General features: G+C 37.1%; 3 protein-coding genes across 4 annotated transcripts; 2 read left to right on the top strand and 1 right to left on the bottom strand.

Moving 5' to 3' along the window:
• The first annotated feature begins 1,059 nt into the window (after positions 1 to 1,059).
• Positions 1,060 to 9,623, top strand: LOC108984248 (pleiotropic drug resistance protein 2-like). Of its 2 annotated transcripts, none has more exons than XM_018956142.2 (20): positions 1,060 to 1,719; positions 1,856 to 1,976; positions 2,508 to 2,596; positions 2,683 to 2,767; positions 3,097 to 3,387; positions 3,580 to 3,670; positions 3,751 to 4,651; positions 4,743 to 4,903; positions 5,047 to 5,150; positions 5,238 to 5,403; positions 5,486 to 5,617; positions 5,746 to 5,837; positions 6,199 to 6,531; positions 6,859 to 7,149; positions 7,248 to 7,331; positions 7,450 to 7,583; positions 7,695 to 7,925; positions 8,276 to 8,447; positions 8,571 to 8,825; positions 9,224 to 9,623. In XM_018956142.2, exons 1-20 carry the CDS (start codon positions 1,232 to 1,234, stop codon positions 9,491 to 9,493), a joined length of 4,491 nt encoding a protein of 1,496 aa, XP_018811687.1. In that variant the 5' UTR covers positions 1,060 to 1,231; the 3' UTR covers positions 9,494 to 9,623. The 2 variants fall into 2 exon arrangements, with proteins under 2 accessions (XP_018811687.1, XP_018811686.1); XM_018956141.2 differs by having other exon boundaries at positions 5,722 to 5,837.
• A 1,198-nt stretch (positions 9,624 to 10,821) lies between these two features.
• Positions 10,822 to 17,362, bottom strand: LOC108984249. The gene is made up of 3 exons (XM_018956143.2): positions 14,559 to 17,362; positions 11,679 to 11,989; positions 10,822 to 11,456 (listed from the first exon to the last, which is right to left on the bottom strand). Exons 1-3 carry the CDS (start codon positions 16,847 to 16,849, stop codon positions 11,089 to 11,091), a joined length of 2,970 nt encoding a protein of 989 aa, XP_018811688.2. The 5' UTR covers positions 16,850 to 17,362; the 3' UTR covers positions 10,822 to 11,088.
• Positions 17,363 to 19,129: 1,767 nt separating this feature from the next.
• Positions 19,130 to 20,464, top strand: LOC109019041. The gene is made up of 4 exons (XM_019001266.2): positions 19,130 to 19,481; positions 19,723 to 19,833; positions 20,032 to 20,112; positions 20,217 to 20,464. The coding sequence occupies exons 1-4, from the start codon at positions 19,278 to 19,280 to the stop codon at positions 20,277 to 20,279; spliced, it is 459 nt and encodes a 152-aa protein (XP_018856811.1). The 5' UTR covers positions 19,130 to 19,277; the 3' UTR covers positions 20,280 to 20,464.
• The last annotated feature ends 30 nt before the right edge of the window (positions 20,465 to 20,494 follow it).

Here is a 20,494-nt window from a genome sequence, read left to right as displayed (position 1 = left end):
GTTTGTGCTAAAATTGGCTAGATGGCCCGGATCTTTCCCGCATTAATTCTAGAAAACCTACTTTCATCTATGTTAGAAGTTGATATAGTATAGCATCTTATTCAGTCTAGTATCCTTTCAAAAAGACAAACTTATAAAATAACAATCCATTTTAGTGTTGTAATTACAATCTCTAGAATTTAAAGTCATCGTCTTGAAGTGAGTTGGATGACTGCCTTCTTGTCGCTGAAACACAATGTTGCTTTCCTCCGGGCGACTCATATCAAAGAAGCTTAACTACTTCAATGCATCATATTAACTAATGTGATCAAGGATGAATAATTAACTATGAAGATTATTATTACTCTTCTCCAATGAGAAGTAGATAAAACATTTTTTTTTTTTTTGGTAAAATCTCATATATACCTTGACAAAACCCAGCATGCATATGACAGGTATAGTAGTGACAGATCAGAGTATGTACTAGAATAATTTTGGTAATTTTAGTAAGTGCATAACAATTGTGTTTGTTTAGTAAGAAAAAAAAAGGAAATTATAATTTAAAAATGATTGTATTTCTTTTTCTCATAAATTACTTAGGCCTTTTTCAAAAAACATCTCATCTTATCTAATCATTACAATTTTTTCAACTTCCAATACAAAATAAAATAAACAATTCAACTTTTTCAAATCTCAAAATAAAAATAATATTAAAAAATATATTCTAACAATACTTTATTCAACTATTTAACTTTAATTTCATCTCTGAAAACAAACGAGCCATTACTGTCTGCAATTTAAAGGGCAAAATTTGTCGAGCAATATATCATAAATTTGGAAAATTGCATACTCATGATCATGTGATTTTTTCTGGTTTATTGGAAAGATGGAAAATACATTCAAATTACAGATTAGTTCGTAGTGGAAGATTTAAGAATGGAAAGTGTATAAGGTTGTCCTCTTTAAGCAAAGCCGTCTGAGTCTGCATCGGAAAAATATTCGGATCCTTTCGCCCAGGCTATTTAAAACAAAAAGTCGCTTCATTTCGTGCAAAAGAACCTTTCGACTTCTCTCAACTCTCTAATACCCATTTCTGTCACCACCCTACGTACTCTTCCTTCTCATCTTCCTCTCCTACATAATCCCATGCCCAAACCCACCTCTGAATTCACCAAAAACCGCGTTCTTTCATTTCCATACATATCCTCTAATAATTCAGCAGCACACAGTTTACAAGGTATTCAACATTTGCATGCTTATCACGTTGAACTTTTTTTTGAACTTTTTTGTTGAGGCGCTAGATTCTGTAGGAGCTAGCACAAATTTCTTGTGTGTATTGGGAAGTGATAAGTGTCTCATCATGACGGCTGCTTTGCACGGCGATGGGCTTGCGGTGTCCATGAGCCGGCGAGCGAGTTCCCGGTCGGCTAGCAAGAAAAGCTTCTCGGCGAGCTTCCGCGAGGCTTGGACGGGACAACCGGATGTGTTTCAGAGGAGTGGTACTAGGGGAGATGACGAAGAGGAGCTGAAGTGGGCAGCTTTAGACCGGCTTCCCACGTATGACAGGTTGAGGAAGGGATTTCTGAAGCAGGTTTTGGATGATGGGAGAGTTGGTTATGAAGAGGTTGATGTTACCAAACTTCGGATGCAGGACAAGAAGAATATCATTGAGAGTATACTCAAAGTTGTTGAAGATGATAATGAGAAGTTTCTTCGTAGGCTTAGAAACAGGACTGACAGGTGAGACTGGAGTAGGCTATGGTACTTTTGGTTGTGTATTTTTCTATCATGTTTATCTTTGTTTCCTTTTTTTTTTTCTTGGCTTTGTTGGTTTGGATTTGTTATTTTCTTAAGATCTTTTGGTTATTTGCTTCAGGGTGGGAATTGAGATTCCAACCATTGAAATCCGGTTTGAGCATGTATCCATTGAAGGAGATGCGTACGTTGGGACCAGGGCACTCCCAACTCTGCTCAACTCAACCTTGAATTCAATTGAGGTATTTTTTCCTCCCATATATTATATTTTCTTTGTTCGGTAATATTTTAGCTTTCAATCCAGTGGGGATTATAGAACAAAGTTTTCTATCCTCCATAGTCCAGCTTTGCTTGTGTCCTCTCTTTTCCAAAATCTGAGAACAATTACCGCTCTCTCTCTCTCTCTCTCTCTCTCTCTCTCTTCTTCCTTCTTACTTTTACTGTGGAAAGGATCTCTAAGAATGGTTTCACAACTCGGTATATACACAATGGCGAGATATTTGTCTTTTTTTCTTTTTTCTTTTTTTCTGGATATTGATTTTTTTCAAAAAGTAAATTGGTTTGAGTTTTAATTTTGGTTTTATATAAATTGACAGTTTGGGTCTTAGACTGGGATATGCAGCAAGAATTATTGGATATAATTTCGCTTTGCAGAGAGAATGTTCAAAACTGTTCATGTCAATTTGTCAAAGAGAAAATATTGCTTCAATTTGCTCGACAGTTTGGTATATTTACTGACGAATGGTTTGGTTTATAATTTTTTGTGATAATAGGCTCTTCTTGGGGTACTCAAGCTTTTCCCATCAAAGAAAAGGGTTGTCCAAATTCTACAAGATGTGAGTGGAATAGTGAAGCCATCGAGGTATTGGATTCTTGCAAACTTATATATATCAGAGTTATTGATTTATGGTGTGTGTTTCGTTGATTAATTTACTGGCTTTTGTTCAGAATGACGCTGCTTCTGGGACCTCCCGGATCAGGGAAAACGACTTTGCTGCAGGCACTTGCTGGGAAGAGGGACAAGGATCTCAGGGTGTGTCATTTCCTCCTCTCATCTCACCAGGACATGTCTGCCAAAAACTTCTATGTCTTGAATTGTTCATAATTATTTACACTTATATGCGATTTTGTCATATGGGTTTGTTTAATTTTGTTTGGAAATTGCCCCAAAAGTTCCTGAAGTATTATTCATTTCTTTCAAATATGCCCCATAATGTTTCTTAATTCTATAACTACTGTTTGATTTGTGAGCTCTTCCACAACAGACTTCAGTAAATATCTGCTAAATCCTGAATAATTTTATAACCATTTGTCTTGTATTCTGAAATCCTAACCCTGTCATTGACAACTTACTATGCACAGGTATCAGGCAGAGTCACATACTGTGGTCATGAATTGTCAGAATTCGTTCCTCAGAGAACATGTGCTTATATTAGCCAACAAGATCTTCATCATGGTGAAATGACGGTCAGGGAGACATTGGATTTTTCGGGACGTTGCTTGGGAGTTGGAACCAGGTACGAGATGCTGGCAGAATTATCAAGACGGGAAAAACATGCACGAATCAAACCAGATCCTGAGATAGATGCGTTCATGAAAGCAACAGCAATGACAGGCGAAGAAGCAAGTCTTGTTACAGACTATATTCTCAAGGTATGTTGCCTTAATGATAACTGACCTTTCATTTTCTATAAGGATGACGCTACTTAATTTTATTCATAACACTCGCTTACGACAGATAGATGAATACAATATACAAAGGGAACATGGGGAGTAACAACAAAAATCCTAAAACCAAGCTCCTAAGGATTTTTCTTATCTAACTTTTAAAAATATGAATTGCAGATTCTTGGATTGGATATCTGTTCTGACATTTTGGTGGGCGATGATATGAGAAGGGGCATATCAGGTGGACAAAAGAAGCGTGTTACTACAGGTATTGCATATAAAAATTTAAGTGGCAGTACTTTTTGCCTTAGACCAAACAGTTTTTTATAATGATTATACTGAATGTAGGAGAAATGCTGGCTGGACCGGCAAAGGCCCTTTTCATGGATGAAATATCAAATGGTCTGGACAGTTCCACAACTTTCCAAATTGTCAGGTTTATGAGACAGATGGTTCATATCATGGACGTGACAATGATAATATCTCTTCTGCAACCTGCGCCTGAAACCTTTGATCTTTTTGATGACATTATCTTACTTTCAGAGGGTCAGATTGTTTATCAAGGTCCACGTGACAATGTTCTTCAGTTTTTTGAAAATGTAGGCTTCAAGTGCCCAGAAAGGAAAGGAGTTGCAGACTTCTTGCAAGAGATTACATCAAAAAAGGACCAGGAGCAGTACTGGTACAAAAAGAATGAGCCTTACCGATATATCAGTGTCCCTGAATTCGTAAGTTGCTTCCAAAATTTTCACATTGGCCAGAAAATCTCTGAAGAGCTTGGAATTCCCTACGATCGGTCCAAAGCCCATCCAGCTGCATTAGTAAAAGAGAAGTATGGAATCTCGAACTGGGAACTCTTCAAGGCATGCCTTGCAAGAGAGTGGCTATTGATGAAGCGCAACTCTTTTGTATATATATTCAAGACAACCCAGATCACCATCATGTCAATTATTGCCATGACAGTGTTCTTGAGAACAGAAATGAAGCATGGTCGAATAGAAGATGGAGGGAAATTTTATGGTGCAATGTTCTTCAGTCTCACCAACGTGATGTTTAATGGAGTGGCGGAACTTGCATTGACTATTTTTAGGCTTCCTGTATTTTTTAAGCAGCGGGATTTCTTGTTCTATCCATCATGGGCTTTTGCGTTGCCAATTTGGCTCCTCAGGATTCCCCTCTCATTGATGGAGTCAGGAATATGGATCTGCCTCACATATTACACTGTTGGGTTTGCTCCTGCTGCTAGTAGGTACGTGCATGCACTTAACATTCTTTAAGATAAATGAGTAGAATTCCCCTGCATGGAATTGCTTACCTGGTTACTTGTTGGAATTCTATAGGTTTTTTCGTCAGTTATTGGCATTCTTCAGTGTCCATCAGATGGCCCTATCACTCTTCCGCTTTATTGCAGCACTTGGAAGAACACAAGTTGTGGCAAATACAATTGGTACCTTCTCATTGCTGTCCATTTTTGTCCTCGGGGGATTTATTGTTGCCAAAGGTCAGTATTTTAATCTTTTAGTTATACAAGTCCTTAGTGCTCAACTGAGGTGATTCTGTACATGTGTGGAAAGGTGCTCAGATCCTCATGCCTGGGTTCTATATTTGAGATAAGGAAACAACTAACTCCTACTCTTTGTTTAGATGACATTCAACCTTGGATGAAATGGGGTTACTATGTTTCTCCCATGATGTATGGACAGAATGCCATAGTCATGAATGAGTTTCTCGATGAAAGATGGAGTGCGGTAAGATCTCCAAAAGGATTTGCAAAATAATGATTTTTCCCATTAAAACTACCTTCATTTATTAACTTACATTTTTCTTTTTAACAGCCCAATCCCGACCCAAATGTTCCTGAACCTACTGTGGGAAAGGTTCTTCTCAGGGCCAGGGGCATGTTTAAAGATGACTATTGGTTCTGGATCTGTGTTGGGGCACTCCTTGGGTTTTCTCTGCTATTCAACATCTGTTTTATACTAGCACTCACATTTTTAAATCGTAAGCAATTACTTCTCATGCTAATCTCCATTTAGATTGCAATGAAATATGTACCTGACATTGCTTTGAAAATCAAATGCAGCTTTAGGAGATTCTAAATCTGTCATTGTCGAGGAGGATGATAAGAGGAAGAGTGGAAAGCAGCCATCTAATGGCCAGCATAGAATAATGACCACGGAAATGAGTACAGCTTCAACTTCTCCACTGTTTGAAGGTACCAGAACTTACAGTTCTACTCGTAAATAATTAAAAGGGAGAAAAACTTGTAATCACTTTTAATGATGATAACATTTGAAATGACGGGGAATAACACTCCAGACTCCACAATTGGTACTTCTGCAGTGCAAGCACCCGTTAGAAGGGGAATGGTGTTGCCTTTCCAGCCCTTGTCACTTGCATTTAGTCATGTAAACTACTATGTCGATATGCCCGCTGTAAGTCCCTTTTCCCACATTTCTCTTTCCATCTTGCAGGATCACCTTATTGGGGAGGAAGATGAAGTGAGGGAAAATAAATTATAAAAGCTGAATTTTCTTTTACGATTGATTGAGAGACCATAATTTATTTGAGCAATATCCAAAAAATTAATAAAAATCTCAACTTCTTACCTTGTCAAGATATTGTCATTCTGTGAAAGAGATGAACAACTTCATTGTGACTGTTACCTTAATAATTCACGTATAGAAAATTATGCATAATATCAGGGTAGCATCTTGAAATATAAGAGAAATTCATAAACCGATGAACCTTTTCTTTGTTTTCAAATCTGGATGCTGAACACAGTTTCTTCAACAGGAAATGAAGAGTGAAGGAGTGGAAGAAACTCGTCTCCAGCTGTTACGAGATGTTAGTGGTGCTTTCAGGCCTGGTGTTCTAACAGCATTGGTTGGTGTAAGTGGTGCTGGAAAGACCACATTGATGGATGTGCTAGCAGGGAGAAAAACTGGAGGGTACACTGAAGGAAGTATCAGCATATCTGGTTATCCAAAGAACCAAGCAACTTTTGCTCGGGTCAGCGGTTATTGTGAACAGAACGATATCCATTCACCCCATGTTACCGTCTATGAATCTCTTCTGTACTCTGCCTGGCTGCGTCTTGCCAAGGAGGTCGACAAGGAAACACGAAAGGCAAGTTTGCTTTGTCCTAAATCTAATTTCCTTCATTTTGTAAGCTGTTGTGTCTACTTCATCTTCAACATTTATTTCTCTGATTACCCCTGAATGTATTTCCTCAATGAACTCGTTTTATTTTCTGCACAATTTGATAGGTCAATTTACCTTTGCTAAGATGAACACAAACTTGACACTTTCATCCTTCTAATCTCAGCTTAAAATACTTATATGTCCAACCTTTTAAAGTTTATTCTTCATATGAAAGATGCCTTTTCAATTGCAAATATGTGCCTGATTGTATGTTGCTGCCCAGTGATTGTGCATTCACTATTTGTGCTGTAGATGTTTGTTGAGGAAGTTATGGATTTGGTTGAGCTAAACCCATTGAGGAATTCTTTAGTTGGCCTCCCAGGAGTAGATGGTCAGTCCCCTGAACAGAGAAAGAGACTCACCATAGCCGTGGAATTGGTTGCCAATCCTTCCATCATCTTCATGGATGAGCCAACATCAGGCCTTGATGCTAGAGCTGCAGCAATTGTTATGCGTACGGTGAGAAATACAGTGGATACAGGGCGAACAGTTGTCTGCACAATTCACCAGCCAAGCATTGACATTTTTGAAGCATTCAATGAGGTATTTGAGATAATATCAACATTTTGCACTTCAACCTGTTTGTTTGATTGTTCAAAATCCTCTGAACACTTCTCAATTTTAAATAAACCTGTGCCCAGCTTTTGTTGATGAAAAGGGGTGGACAAGTCATTTATGCTGGACCCCTTGGTCACCAGTCTCACAAGCTTGTAGAATACTTTGAGGTGATTATCTCATCCTACACTCGTTTATAAAATGGTAGCAGTCAATAAACATTTCAGGCTATCAAAATTATCACTCTTAGGAATCCAAGTCACAAACTAATATCTATTACCATTGTAGGCTTTCCCATATGTTCCTAAGATCAAAGAGGGCCATAATCCTGCTACATGGATGCTAGAAGTCAGTTCTCCTGCTGTGGAGGTTCAACATGATGTGGATTTTGCAGAAATCTATGCCAACTCTGATCTGTACAAGTAAGGAGAACATCCAAATTTCGCAACGATTCCTGCCCTCGTCACCTATTTCAATTTGAGATTTTATCTTTCAACCATATTGTGTTTTCATCTATTAATTCACTTACGCAGGAGGAATCAAGAACTCATCCAAGAGCTGAGTACTCCATCACCAGGATCAGCAGAACTTTACTTCCCCACCAAATATTCCCAATCCTTTACTTCTCAATGCAACGCTTGTTTCGGGAAGCAATATTGGTCCTATTGGAGGAACCCTCAATACAATGCAATCCGTTTCTTGTTGACAATAGTTACTGGTATTATATTTGGACTTGTATTCTGGAACAAAGGACATCATCAGACGTAAGTCTTAAAAGTTCTTATTTGCCTTTGTAAAGATAATATTAGTAATCCATGTGGTAGGTGAAATTAAATGAAATTATTCATGTTATCTTATATATTGAGAAGGCACTAGGAAAATATTCATGTTATCTTATATATTGAGAAGGCACTAGGAAAATATAGTTGTCCAAGAAAGCTACTAATTTGATCAAAGCTAGCCATACAGTAGGATCTTACATAGTTCCATAAACATCAACAAGTACGTTTTTGTTAGTTGGAATACGCCATCAAGTGAACTATCTCTGTGCCTTTTCGGCAAAGATTTTATCTCTAAAGCTTATTGAGTTATTTTAAACTATTGGTGTGAACAGGAAAAGAGAACAAGACCTGCTGAATCTGCTGGGAGCAATGTTTGCAGCGGTTGTTTTCCTTGGAGGCATCAACTCTTCTACAGTGCAGTCTGTTGTGGCAATTGAAAGGACAGTCTTCTACCGTGAAAGAGCAGCAGGAATGTACTCGGCCTTGCCGTATGCATTTGGTCAGGTAAAAGAAAGTCGTTATATCATGTAAGAATAATGAGTTTACAACCCCAAGTAAATGAAACAAAAACTGTGGAAGACTGATTTGCAGTAAAAATAATGAGCATTTATATCTGATTTCCAACAGGTGGCTGTGGAGACATTATACCTTATCGTCCAAACTTTTGTCTACACTCTTATCCTTTACTCGATGATCGGATTCGATTGGAAAGCAGATAAATTCTTTTGGTTTTACTTCTTCATATTAATGTGCTTTGTATACTTCACCTTCTACGGGATGATGATTCAAGCTCTCACTCCCAGCTACCAAATTGCTGCCATTGTTATGTCCTTCTTCCTGAACTTCTGGAACCTGTTCTCTGGTTTCCTCATCCCAAGGAAGGTGAGTATGATATATCGACTTAAATGAGTATAGTCCACAGAAGCACATTTGTTTTCGAGTTTTACTTATGAGGACACACACCACATTGCTGACACGACAGGATTTGATTTGCATGATATTTGATTTCTTTGCTTATCAAAACATTAAACTAACTGATTGAGATAGAGACATAAAAATTGCCCAAAACACTTCAACATTTAAAACTGAGGCATGTTATGAAGAACAACCTGCTTATTCAAACGCCAAGGGAAAAACATATATATATTCCACATGGTATGGGATGGGAATCTGTGCTTGAAATTCTCATCTTGTTCCTCATGCACCATTCATGATCATGATATGATTTCAAGTGCTTTGCATAGAAAGAAGACTGAAATCAAACGGCTTTACATCTTCAGCAAATTCCAATATGGTGGAGGTGGTATTACTGGGCTTCTCCAGTGGCTTGGACACTCTACGGCCTTGTAACTTCTCAGGTGGGAGACAAGACAACTCTGATTGAGGTACCTGGAGAAGCTGATATTCAAGTGAAGGACTACCTAAAGAAGCACTTGGGTTTTGATCATGACTTCCTTGGAGCGGTTGCTGCTGCCCATATTGGCTTTTCCCTCCTTTTCTTCTTTGTCTTTGCCTATGGCATCAAGTTCCTCAACTTCCAAAGGAGATAAAAAGAGAGTGAAGTTTCAGCACTCGTGAGATTTTGCATGCAAGATTTTATTTGTAGGGTGTTTTCATTTATTGTTATTTAATCTTTCTTTTCAAATATATTTCAAGAAACTGAAATTCTTAACGGACAAATTCTCAAGAGTCTCTAGCTTGGATCGAATCCTGCCAATTCATCAAACACATTGGACATGATCTCCAATTGGATGTCAGGATTTGCATTAATATACATATTGTCTAACTTGGGATTAGAATTTCCTAGTAGTTCCGACCATGCATGCATGCATAGAGGGAATCGATATTGTTCCTCGTTCGGTTTTTTTACCAGTTCCAAGTTCCAGCCACATATTTGCAAAATGTGTAGAAATAACTAAATATATTAAATAAAAAATATATATTATAGGTTACTAAATATATTAAATAAATTTTGCTCAAGTTGAGAGGGAGTCCAAGAGCTTTTTATGTGTCTAAATAAAATTTAATAACATTTATTAATCCTTGTAACCAAAAATATGAGTTTGGAAAACCAAAATATATATATATATATATATATATATATATATGTTATTGAAACCAAAATGCTCTACTACCTCGAACTTAATTAATTATATTATTTTATATTTCATAACTTAAACTTTAATTGCATATATTATCCAATTTTATTTAGTAAAATATATAATGAAGTATTGATAATATATCTAAACAAGAATAAAGCAAAATTTTAAATTTTAAATAGAAAATAAACGTCTCAAGACTCTGAATTCACTAACAACTATGAAGCAATTGCCTTGTTTGGGTTGAAGGGTATCTCATCTCATCTAATCATTACAATTTTTTCAAACTCCCATGAAAAATATAATAAACAATTCAACTTATTCAAATCCCAAAATAAAAATAATATTCTAATAATATTTTTATTCAACTTTTAACATTTATCTCATCTCAACTCATTATCCAAACCTCTCCTCAATATCAAGGGCCGTTGTATTCCCTGCAATCCGAGCAAGGGAATACAATCCAGACAGGAGATGGAGATCTGAATTACCCGTTGCAATATCCATGTTGCATTATTAATGTTCCCCACAGACATACATGGTAATTTCCTTAAATGTTTTATGAACCACAGCAATTGCATAATTAGTCCTCGAATTCATGTAAAACTATGATCCGGACCCTGCATTCATATAGGTTATCAGACCAGGGTAACAGTTTTTTTTTTTTTTTTCCAAAACTTTGAAACAATATTCAAAAGGATGCCATCACATAGCCATCAAGATAGACCTTAATTAAGGAGAATCATCATTGTTAGCAGCAAAGCTACACATGGGGCAAATTGATTTGAATCACGATGTCGAATCAAGATCTTCAGACTTCTATAATGGAAACAAGTTTTTATGGCAACATCTGTTTTACACAATGAGTGATGGATGATGCGGTACTCTCATCCAATACTACAATGTCATGCCATTAAAACAGTTTGCATAAGTACTAATTTTTAATGACATGTCATCTCGTGATAAGATAATAGCACCACGTGTTCGTTTTCGTGAGGCGAAAATTAAACTATAGCACCATGCATAAACAAGTTATACGTGGACAGCTACCTCTCATCAGGTGCAGGTCTAAGAGGAGCATTTGCCAGGTCCTGAATCTCCTGCTTACTCTTAATACAATTCGACTTCCTTGTATTGAAATCTACTTTGTCCAAGTCCTCTGCAATACCCATGTACCCATACAGAATATGTTCCTCCGCCTTGTCTGCCTGCATTCCTGCATCCCAACTGTTGCTATTGTTGGATGTTAGTTGCACAAAATCAACTCTTCCGTGCTTATTTTCAGCAAAATATTTATGAAGCCTCTCTGAATCTCCCAGCCCAGTGAAAGTGCCCAAGAACTTTACAACCATAACACTTTGATCCGCAGGCTTTCCCAGGCACATCTTGATTCTTCCCGTTACAAAACCTTTCCCTGCCACAAGAAGGAGAGTCATTGAAAATTAAGTATATTAACAATTCAATACAACAAATGGCTACTGGCCTTGTATTTAAGAATATCTCTCGATTTTATTTGATTTATTTTTTATGGTCAAACTTAGACAAAATAGACACTCCCAAGGCATAGCTTTTAATCTACTCAAATTTGATTTTCGACCAATTTTATATTAAAGGATAAATCCTACGAATCACTCACTTCTTAGAAAAGACTCAATCTCCTCAACGGTGATAACCTTCCACTTTCCTGGATTGTTGTCTGACAAAGATATGTTGTGGATGATAATCACAGGAGGCCAGAGTATCAAATCCTCTTTCTGAGCCAAAGCTTCTGCATTGGATAAGACCTGAGGAACCCATGTAATGGTATCATGGGGAACAACAGTATTCCACCCCAACAACACACATATTGCTTTGTGAAGACCCAGGTGTTGTGCTCTCAGCCCAACCTTGCGAGACATGAAGGCATGTGTTACCAAGCGTTGAGTGTCCATGAACTCCTTTGAGACGCTGTAACAGAACAGATTATATAAACAAAAAAGTGCACTGTGTTAGCATTATTAATTACAGCATTGAAAAGACAAATATGATGCACCAAATACATTTTAGCCAACAACTACAAAGAACACCAAATACATTATGGGTATGCCTTCTATAAATACCATTAGATAATTTGCCTACTGTATATATGTTTCCATATTATTATCGTGAGATTAAGTATGTAATAGAGAACAGACAAGCAGTATATCTAAGTCAACAAGTGAGTTCAGAGCAGCTATCAATAATGAAAACAAAAAATGAATGGCTATACAATGAGACTAGACGCTTATATGTTCTATAGTATTCAAGGAAGAAAGAAAAAAGATACCACTCAAAATCTTCAAACAGGCTGGCAGATAAAAATTAACAAATAATCCCACTGCCAAGGGAGCTTGCAGAAGTAAACCAATGATAGTAACTAAAAATTCAACTAACAATTTTTCAATAAATAGAAAATACACATTGGTAATTCAAGAACCATTATTTCCATATTTGGATCGACCAAATCTACCTCAATCACGAAACACTGTCTATTAATAAGTGCAGGTCTCGTATCCCATATCAAACAGAAACTTCAGACACCCAAAGACTAATTTTGGCCCATTCCTGCCTGCTGCCTCTTTCCAATCTTACCTTCTCTTTTCTGTCAACACCTATACTACCACTTCAAAAAAGATCTGTGACATCAGAGAGTCCCAAACTAAAAATTCTTTTTTTTTATCCTATCCAAAAAAAAATCTTTTTTGAAGATCGCGCGGGCAAAATATCTGCAAATGCAGACATAATTTATGTAATATCACACCTCTTCTCATGTGTGCAGCTCTCTCTCTTAACTGCAAGAAGCCTGGACACAGAGCATTGCAGGTAAGCTTCGGACAATAAGATCAACAGTTGATCAATAATCAAGTACCTAGAAAATTCCTTGCGCCTTTTAGGCAGTACAAGCTGAGCAAGCTTGGTTATTGCATAGGCAACTTATCTACTGATCCTCAGACTTATACCTTTGATCACTGACATTCATTTTCTGCTTGTCCAGTCATACAATTGGATATGAAGGTTAAAGTTGTTCCATAACAATCTCCAATCAGTACATAAACGCCATGGAGCTTTAAAAAACGCCATGATGATTTGAGCTGGTTAATCAGGCTTTATCAAATCCTCAGTCCATGACACTAATTCTTTGAGAAAACGCAAGTCTTCCATGTGTAGCCACATGCATGAGTACAACGCTTCCGATCATACTCTTTAAAATGCACATTCAGTGAGTGAACCCAACCCAAGAGAAATATATTATCTATTAACACCGCAGAGAAATCCAAAAACCAACAAAAATGGAAAAATGGATGCCCGCCGGGGGAGGGGGGGGGAGAGGGGGGGATTGTGGTTGGTGTTGTTAATGAACTCATCCATTCTTTGGCATTAACATAATATCTGCAAGATTGATCATATTACCCGCAGTTGTTATCAAGGAATTCAATGAAGACCATTTCCCTAATTAAATATATAAAACAATTGGAAGTATAGTGGGATACATGCAAACAAAACATAGATATACATCTAGCAAGACTCATAATGGCTTTGGATACAAATTCTACAAGTACCCATATTTATGACCATGTTAGAATGGCTTTGACAATAAATACCATGCATGATGAAAGTTAGATTTTTTTTTTTTTTTATTGGCACCTGGTATCCGAGAACAAGTCTCAACTAATCTCAGGAGTGCACAGGCCCTCAGCAAGGAGTTAATGATGAAAGTTAGAAATTACACCTAGATGCAATGAAATCAGACCATACAAACAATTCATCCACCTAAGTGTCTTTTACTAGTACCCTTGCTAGTGCTGCTGCTATTGTGTCCCATGTCACATGCTAATCTTCAAACTCAGGTGTCTATTTTTTTCTCGATCATTAGCAAGGCTAACCACCTCTTGCGTGACTCAAAATGTAGAGCACACCCATCACGATCCACATCAAAGTGTACATGACAAAGCATGTTCTCCCGTAAACCAAATCTGCCGTTTCTCAGATTCCTTTGCCCTACACCCTTGGCTCCCACTAGTATCCAGTGAGAGTTAGTTCTGATCAGCTCCATATTTCCAATCAGTACCCTATTCCAATTAATATCCCTTCACTCAATGGAACAGCAACAATGGAAAACGGAAAGTAGCAATCATTTAACCGATTTTCACCATAGTTCAAGAACATAAAAAAGCACTTGAATGAGCTCTATGAAGGCACTTCTATAAAAGGCGAGTTTATCAAAAGGTCTTGGAACATGGAATTGATACCGCTAAACCATCTGGCATCCAGCTCCAACCGCCATGCATAGATCTAAATGATAAAAACAATCTAGGCCTTAAAATAGCGGGGAGCCAAGTTAAAAACTTGAAATTCCAACAAATCCCAAACCATAAAATCTAGAAGGTTAGAAGATACTCACTTTACTGCATTGGCTGAAGTAATGGGGAACTCCTGAATCAAAATATGAAAACAGGTGGTCCATATTTAGAAAGGATAAACTCAAAAGAAAACAAACCTTCTGCCACATACGATGCAGAACAAACTACCACCTTTTCCTTGCTCCTTGTATCGTCTTTGAACAGCTGGGCTCCCATTCAAAACTTTAGAGAACTTTAGGAAGGCTTCATGTACCAGTTGCTTGAACTCCAAAGAGTCCTCAGCGGGCTCAGAGTCTGAGACGCTTACCCAATCTTCTGAAGGGTCATCATAATCTTCATGTACATCCTTATTATGATCAGCATTTCTTTTCCAAACTTTGGGCTGTTTGTGAAGACCAATTCTTCTATCAAAATGGTGTAAGTCATTAGAGCTCAAAGAACCAGTTCTTGGATGAGCCTTTGTAAATCGACCACCATGTATATACAATCTACTTGAATGCCTTTGCATGAGATCCAGAGAATCTTGAGATGACAACCATTCATCAGATACAAAATCTTGATAATGTTCTAGCCTAACATATCTCCGCTTAGACTCTCTGTATTCATTATAGTCATTTCCCACAGCATTGGATGAATACAAACCACTTGCATCTTCATCAATCCACTCTTCACCTCTATCATATTGATCCTGAAGCTCCCCAGGTGCATTCCGTTTTGACAGGAACCTTCTAGAATCATGCCCACCTAATTCTTCCCCAGCACTGTTCTTTCCTTTAAGCATCCTATCTAATGGTTCACGTAAGCCAAGCTCCTCCATTCTCTTCATTCTTACAGCATGTCTATGCATATCCGAATCATATTTATCAATAGGAGGAATCTGCAGCCTATCCTTCAAAAACTTTGGTCCTGCATCTTTTCCAAACATATAATCTGGTCTCGAGTGCATTACCTGATGTTTCTGTGATGCACTCAAATGTGAGATTTTGTAATTTCGAGACACTCTACTTCCAAATTCAACATGATTATATCCAGAACCCAAATACTCTCCACTTCGCTTTGATAAGTTTGATCTCCTATTCATATCAGGGTAGTCCGAAACAGCCTGCTTTTGTAAAGTAGGATGGTCCGATGTTATTCCCTTTCGAGCATTTCCATAAGAATCTTCAGTATTATCATCAACCATGTTTGCAACGGGATGCATTATACTAGGTCTTGACAAATTTCTATGATCATAATTGATTTGTTCTTGATCATAGTCCAGCGTATCACGCGGTGGAACCATTCTGTACAAGTCATCAGATTGATATCCACGTTCATCATCTGCAGTTCCCCAAGGTTTTTGGTATGGATGATCCTCACCCTTGGCCCTGGTGGGACCATATGCACCTCTCTGGTAATATGTCAGATTCCTGTGTCCAGTTTCAGGGTCTCCAGAGGACTCTATAAGTGGACTTTGTCCATATGCATCAAAACCTATGGGATCTATAAGTTTTGCACTGCTTCTTGAAGATTCATATGTAGGAGGCAAACGAATGTCATCCTGATAAGAGCCCAAATACTCATTCCTCATCATCCTAGAAGAGGAGCTTGCCAAATCCTTTAGAGGAGATTTGATTGCCAAATCTTTGGAGTGAGATGCTGACCCAACAGGATACGATGCCTCCCTTGATTGAAACGTGGGTTTCTCTCCATCTTTGAAGGATCCCATGATTGGTAACTTATCCACAGTTATAGGGTCCTGATACTGAAGCCTTTCATGCTCAATCCTGCGTATAACTATATTTTGTGATGAGGATGATAGATGCCCACCAACTTCTCCATAATTTGAGGTGGGACCTAGATCTTGAGGCAGCTGATATGAACCACGGGCTAATTTATCTTCCATTGACATTGAATTCTGTCCCAACATCCCATGTCCACCACCAGTTGACAATCTGCTTTCACTAAAGTCCTTCTCTTTACCCATCCCAGAATTACCATGATGATATCCATAAATATTTGTTGAATTTGAGCTATCATCACCGACGTTTGTGTAGTCAGACAACTCGTATCTCTGCCGCAACTCCATAGGCAGTGCATAATCCTTAAGCATGGTAACACCACCCTCATCGAACTGAGCCCTTTTTTTAACTTTCTCAAAAGGGGGCGACTTTGATCTCATCCTGTCACTCCTACCTCCACCACCACCACCCAAACGCCAAGAACAGTCCCTCCTTTCAGTAGAACCACTCCTTTGACTTGCACCCGCAACCCATCTGGATCCATCTAACCTATGAGGATTCAAACTCTGCCCGGTGACTGGAGACCGATCCAGCGCATCACGGAGAATACCAGTGTACGGGTCAGAACCCAATTTTAATCGGTGTTGGGCACGTATCTTTGAACCTGAAGATAGCGTAGAATAATCTCCATGCTTTCTTGATTGCATCCTTGGTTACACTAATCGACACACTGCTAAATCCTTTAAAATATGAAGTTTCGATTTTTAAAATCGAGTAAGTTTAGCCAAAGCTTGGGATCAAATCCCGAAGAACTTACAAAACCTAAATCCTTTTTTTTTACAAGTGACTTACAAAACCTAAATCCAAGGACACAACAGTCAAAATGATTCAAGCACTGCAGAATGTCAACCAAAACCCTAACTCTAGAAATACGCGCAAAAACTGTAACTACAGATCCAAGAAAGAAAATGGGTTCCGACTTCAATTGCATTAAAAGTTCAAGGATCAGAGAGATTTTCAAACCTTCTGTCGCGAGTTGTTAGAATCCATGGTAAATTTTGTATCAAATTTTTTCTCTCTCTTTCTGGGTGGCCTCTAACGCTTCGGTTTCTCACAATTCATATATTGGAGAATTGAGAAATCTTTCTCATATGTATCTGATAGTGTTTTGCCAAACAATTCTGGGAACGAAACCGAGCGAGAGCATTAGCATTAGATTCATCATTCTTATCTTTAAAATTTGATGAGAAATACATATTTTTCATAAATCTAAAACTTCTCTATCCATAATCTCACATTGGATTAACTATTAGATTCATCAAAATAATAATATAATATTATTTTATTAATAATAATATTTTTAATTTATTTTTTTTATATTTGACAATTACAATAATTATATGTTAATTAATAATTTAATTTAATATTTAAATTATTATTTCTTAATTTAAATATATTATGACTCAAAATTAAGAAATAATAATTTAAATAAATAAAATAATAGTTATAGAGTGTGAATAGTAAATCTTTAAATTTAAAGATAAAGATAAATGTACTGTAGCTAAAAGCTTGACAGTTGAACATATGGTGAATCCAATGTTAAGATTTTAAAACTAAAATCATTAAATTTTGAAAATTAGCCTATTTGAGGAGTACAATGCTAGTGCTCTGACAGTTGGGGCTTCAACTTTTTTTCACCGGTGTTGCTGTCCTTATTCCGCGCGGCTCCTTTGGCACGCACCAATTACTGGCGGGTGTATGGCGTATAGCATGCGCCGAAAGAGATCGAGATTTTTTTAGAATTTTCGTAATATTAATTAAACTAAAGTCCATAATAATATTTGATATTATAGTTGTAAATATTTTGAAAAATATTCAGGTCTGTTTGGATTAAAAAATCATCTTAATTTATTTCATTTAATCTTATTTTATTATTATAATTTTTTTTAATTTTCATATAAAATATAATAAACAATTTAATTTTTTCAAATCTCAATTCAACTTTCATAAATCTCAAAATAATAATAATATTAAAAAATAGAATAAATATAGATAAAAGTTATTATTGGAAGCATTCATTTTACACACATGATGTGGCATCATCTAGACCATACATCTTCCCAAGTGAGTGTTGGGAACAATTAACTAGAAACAGCCACGCAGCAAGTACAAAATGTGCACTGCTATAGTAGCTTCTCTCTAGCATTACTCTAAAAAATAATATTTTATTTAATATTATCCATTTAAAAAAAATTGCTCTAATTTAAGATTTTATGGATGGAAAATATATGTTTTTGTCCCAAGATTTCAAGAACATAACATATTCATTCAAATTATCTCATTTATAACCTATAACTTGATTACTATAAAACAATGGTAAATATTATTACCATTGTAAAATGTAGTTAATCCATGGTATATATACCTACCAATTTTATCTTTCAGAATAAATAAATCTAGGATAAACAAAATAATCATATACCAATCAAAGTCTCCCTACCTACCTGCTTCCAACTATGTATGTAACCCATCCAAAGTTGACAGCAAGCATTTATGAGATCTGAAAATTCTATATATAAGAGTCCCACAGCCACATCGAGAATGAATGAACGTTTCTGAGCCTTGCAAAACATATCAATGACGTGGTTTCCAGAAAAACAAGTCGTCGCTGGCCTGGACCAGTACTGATTGTGATAGCCAGGCACAAATACTCAGCCCCATGCAGAAGTGAGCCATGAATATAAAGCATGAATCAGCACTACCCCAGTCATGATCATCATGTATATGCATGCATGCATGATTTCATGCGACTGCAGTAGTACTCCCTATTATATTTTGCTTTAAGCAATGTTGGTGGTCACCACTCCAATCATGTTGATCATTTTGCGTGCATATTCGGTTTCCAATGTTTGATAGAGACAATATATATAAATCTCTCAATCCTGTTGTGTAGGCCTGTCTGTTCTTGCTTTCTTTGAAATGTTTTCTACACAAAGCAAGCATATTTGAGAGAGAGATTTAAAGCAAAAGCAATTGAGTGGGAGTTTGAGATCAGGATTACAAAAGAATAGGTAGAGGTGGATTTTGTGGCTAGCACTAGCAGAGAAGCCGAGTGACCGGTAATTGAGTCGACCAATGCAGAAAATGAAAAGCCTTGGGAGCATTGGCAATAGTACTGGTCAGGAGAATGATGAGGAGGAGATCTCAAGGTTAACCATATCTACATTCCAAGCCAGAGAGGAAGAAATTGAGAGGAAGAAGATGGAGGTTAAGGAGAAAGTTGAACGTCAGTTGGGCCGTGCTGAAGAAGAATCTAGGCGTTTAGCACATATTTGGGAGGTACCTCCAGAAAATAACTCATCTCAAAGCATGTCTGCTTTCTATCGCACTTTTTCATGACTCATGGTCATGGGCTCATGATCGAATTTCAATCTATTGCGAATTAAGTTCTGACTTATTCATGGAAAGGAAAAAAGAAAATGATATCTCACTGAATTATGCAAAACTGTTGTTCTTAGTTCTAGTTCTTGACAGAAATGTTATTCATTTGTTTTAACCTTCTACTGATATGATCTGCTAGGAGCTAGAAGTACTCACAGATCCAATGAGAAAGGAAGTTGCAGCTGTACGTAAGAAGATTGATATGGCTAGCCGAGATCTAAAGCCATTAGGACAGAGCTGCCAGAAGAAGGTATTTGCTAGTTTTGCTGATGTCTCATTGTCTCCATTGGTCTTCTCTAAGAATTTGTACATACGAAGATCAATGTTATTCATCATCCCTTTAATCATCATTGTCCCAATACCCCTTGATCTGGCATCAAATGATTGGTACAGAAGTGAATTGGATTATCACTGCAAAGTTAATTATTCTCTGTTTGGTTGGCTACAGGAGAAGGAATACAAAGAAGCCTTAGACGTTTTCAATGAAAAGAACAAAGAAAAAACTCAGCTAATAGCCACATTAATGGAGGTTAGTTCTGAAAGTATATTATCCCCTAAAACACCAACATTCTTTCCCTTGTTAACTCATCTCATTTTTCCTCTCTAATATCTTATTTGGGATATTATTTCCAGTTGCTAACCCAGAGTGAGAGACTGAGGATGAAGAAACTCGAGGAGCTGAGCAAGCATATATAGAATCCGTAAACTGAAATCTCCAGCATTAATCAGTTGCTTGGCTTATGAGATTGTTCTCAAATATATATATGTATTAGTATTGTAGGTGTTCAATAATCCTGTACGGTCTTTATCTCCTTTAAACATATCTAGATACTAATGTATTATTTGATCGATGCCCATACATACTAATGTCATTTACTTCTTCATCTAGATATCTGGAAAAGTCTCCATAT

Source organism: Juglans regia, chromosome 5 (assembly GCF_001411555.2).
Source record: "Juglans regia cultivar Chandler chromosome 5, Walnut 2.0, whole genome shotgun sequence".
NCBI lineage: Eukaryota > Viridiplantae > Streptophyta > Magnoliopsida > Fagales > Juglandaceae > Juglans > Juglans regia.
This window is presented reverse-complemented; position numbering and strand designations above follow the sequence as displayed.

Bases quoted from the DNA above. Each gene is read 5' to 3' on its own strand.
- LOC108984248 (XM_018956141.2), top strand. From the start codon at position 1,232: ATGCTTATCACGTTGAACTTTTTTTTGAACTTTTTTGTTGAGGCGCTA. The intron at 5,838-6,198 runs GTAAGTCCCTTT...TTTCTTCAACAG, and splicing joins ACTATGTCGATATGCCCGCT to GAAATGAAGAGTGAAGGAGT. The intron at 7,584-7,694 runs GTAAGGAGAACA...TCACTTACGCAG, and splicing joins GCCAACTCTGATCTGTACAA to GAGGAATCAAGAACTCATCC.
- LOC108984249 (XM_018956143.2), bottom strand. From the start codon at position 16,849: ATGCAATCAAGAAAGCATGGAGATTATTCTACGCTATCTTCAGGTTCA. The intron at 11,990-14,558 runs GTTTGTTTTCTT...GTTCTGTTACAG, and splicing joins TGCATCGTATGTGGCAGAAG to CGTCTCAAAGGAGTTCATGG. The intron at 11,457-11,678 runs GTGAGTGATTCG...TTCTTGTGGCAG, and splicing joins GATTGAGTCTTTTCTAAGAA to GGAAAGGTTTTGTAACGGGA.
- LOC109019041 (XM_019001266.2), top strand. From the start codon at position 19,278: ATGCAGAAAATGAAAAGCCTTGGGAGCATTGGCAATAGTACTGGTCAG. The intron at 19,482-19,722 runs GTACCTCCAGAA...ATGATCTGCTAG, and splicing joins GTTTAGCACATATTTGGGAG to GAGCTAGAAGTACTCACAGA. The intron at 20,113-20,216 runs GTTAGTTCTGAA...TATTATTTCCAG, and splicing joins TAATAGCCACATTAATGGAG to TTGCTAACCCAGAGTGAGAG.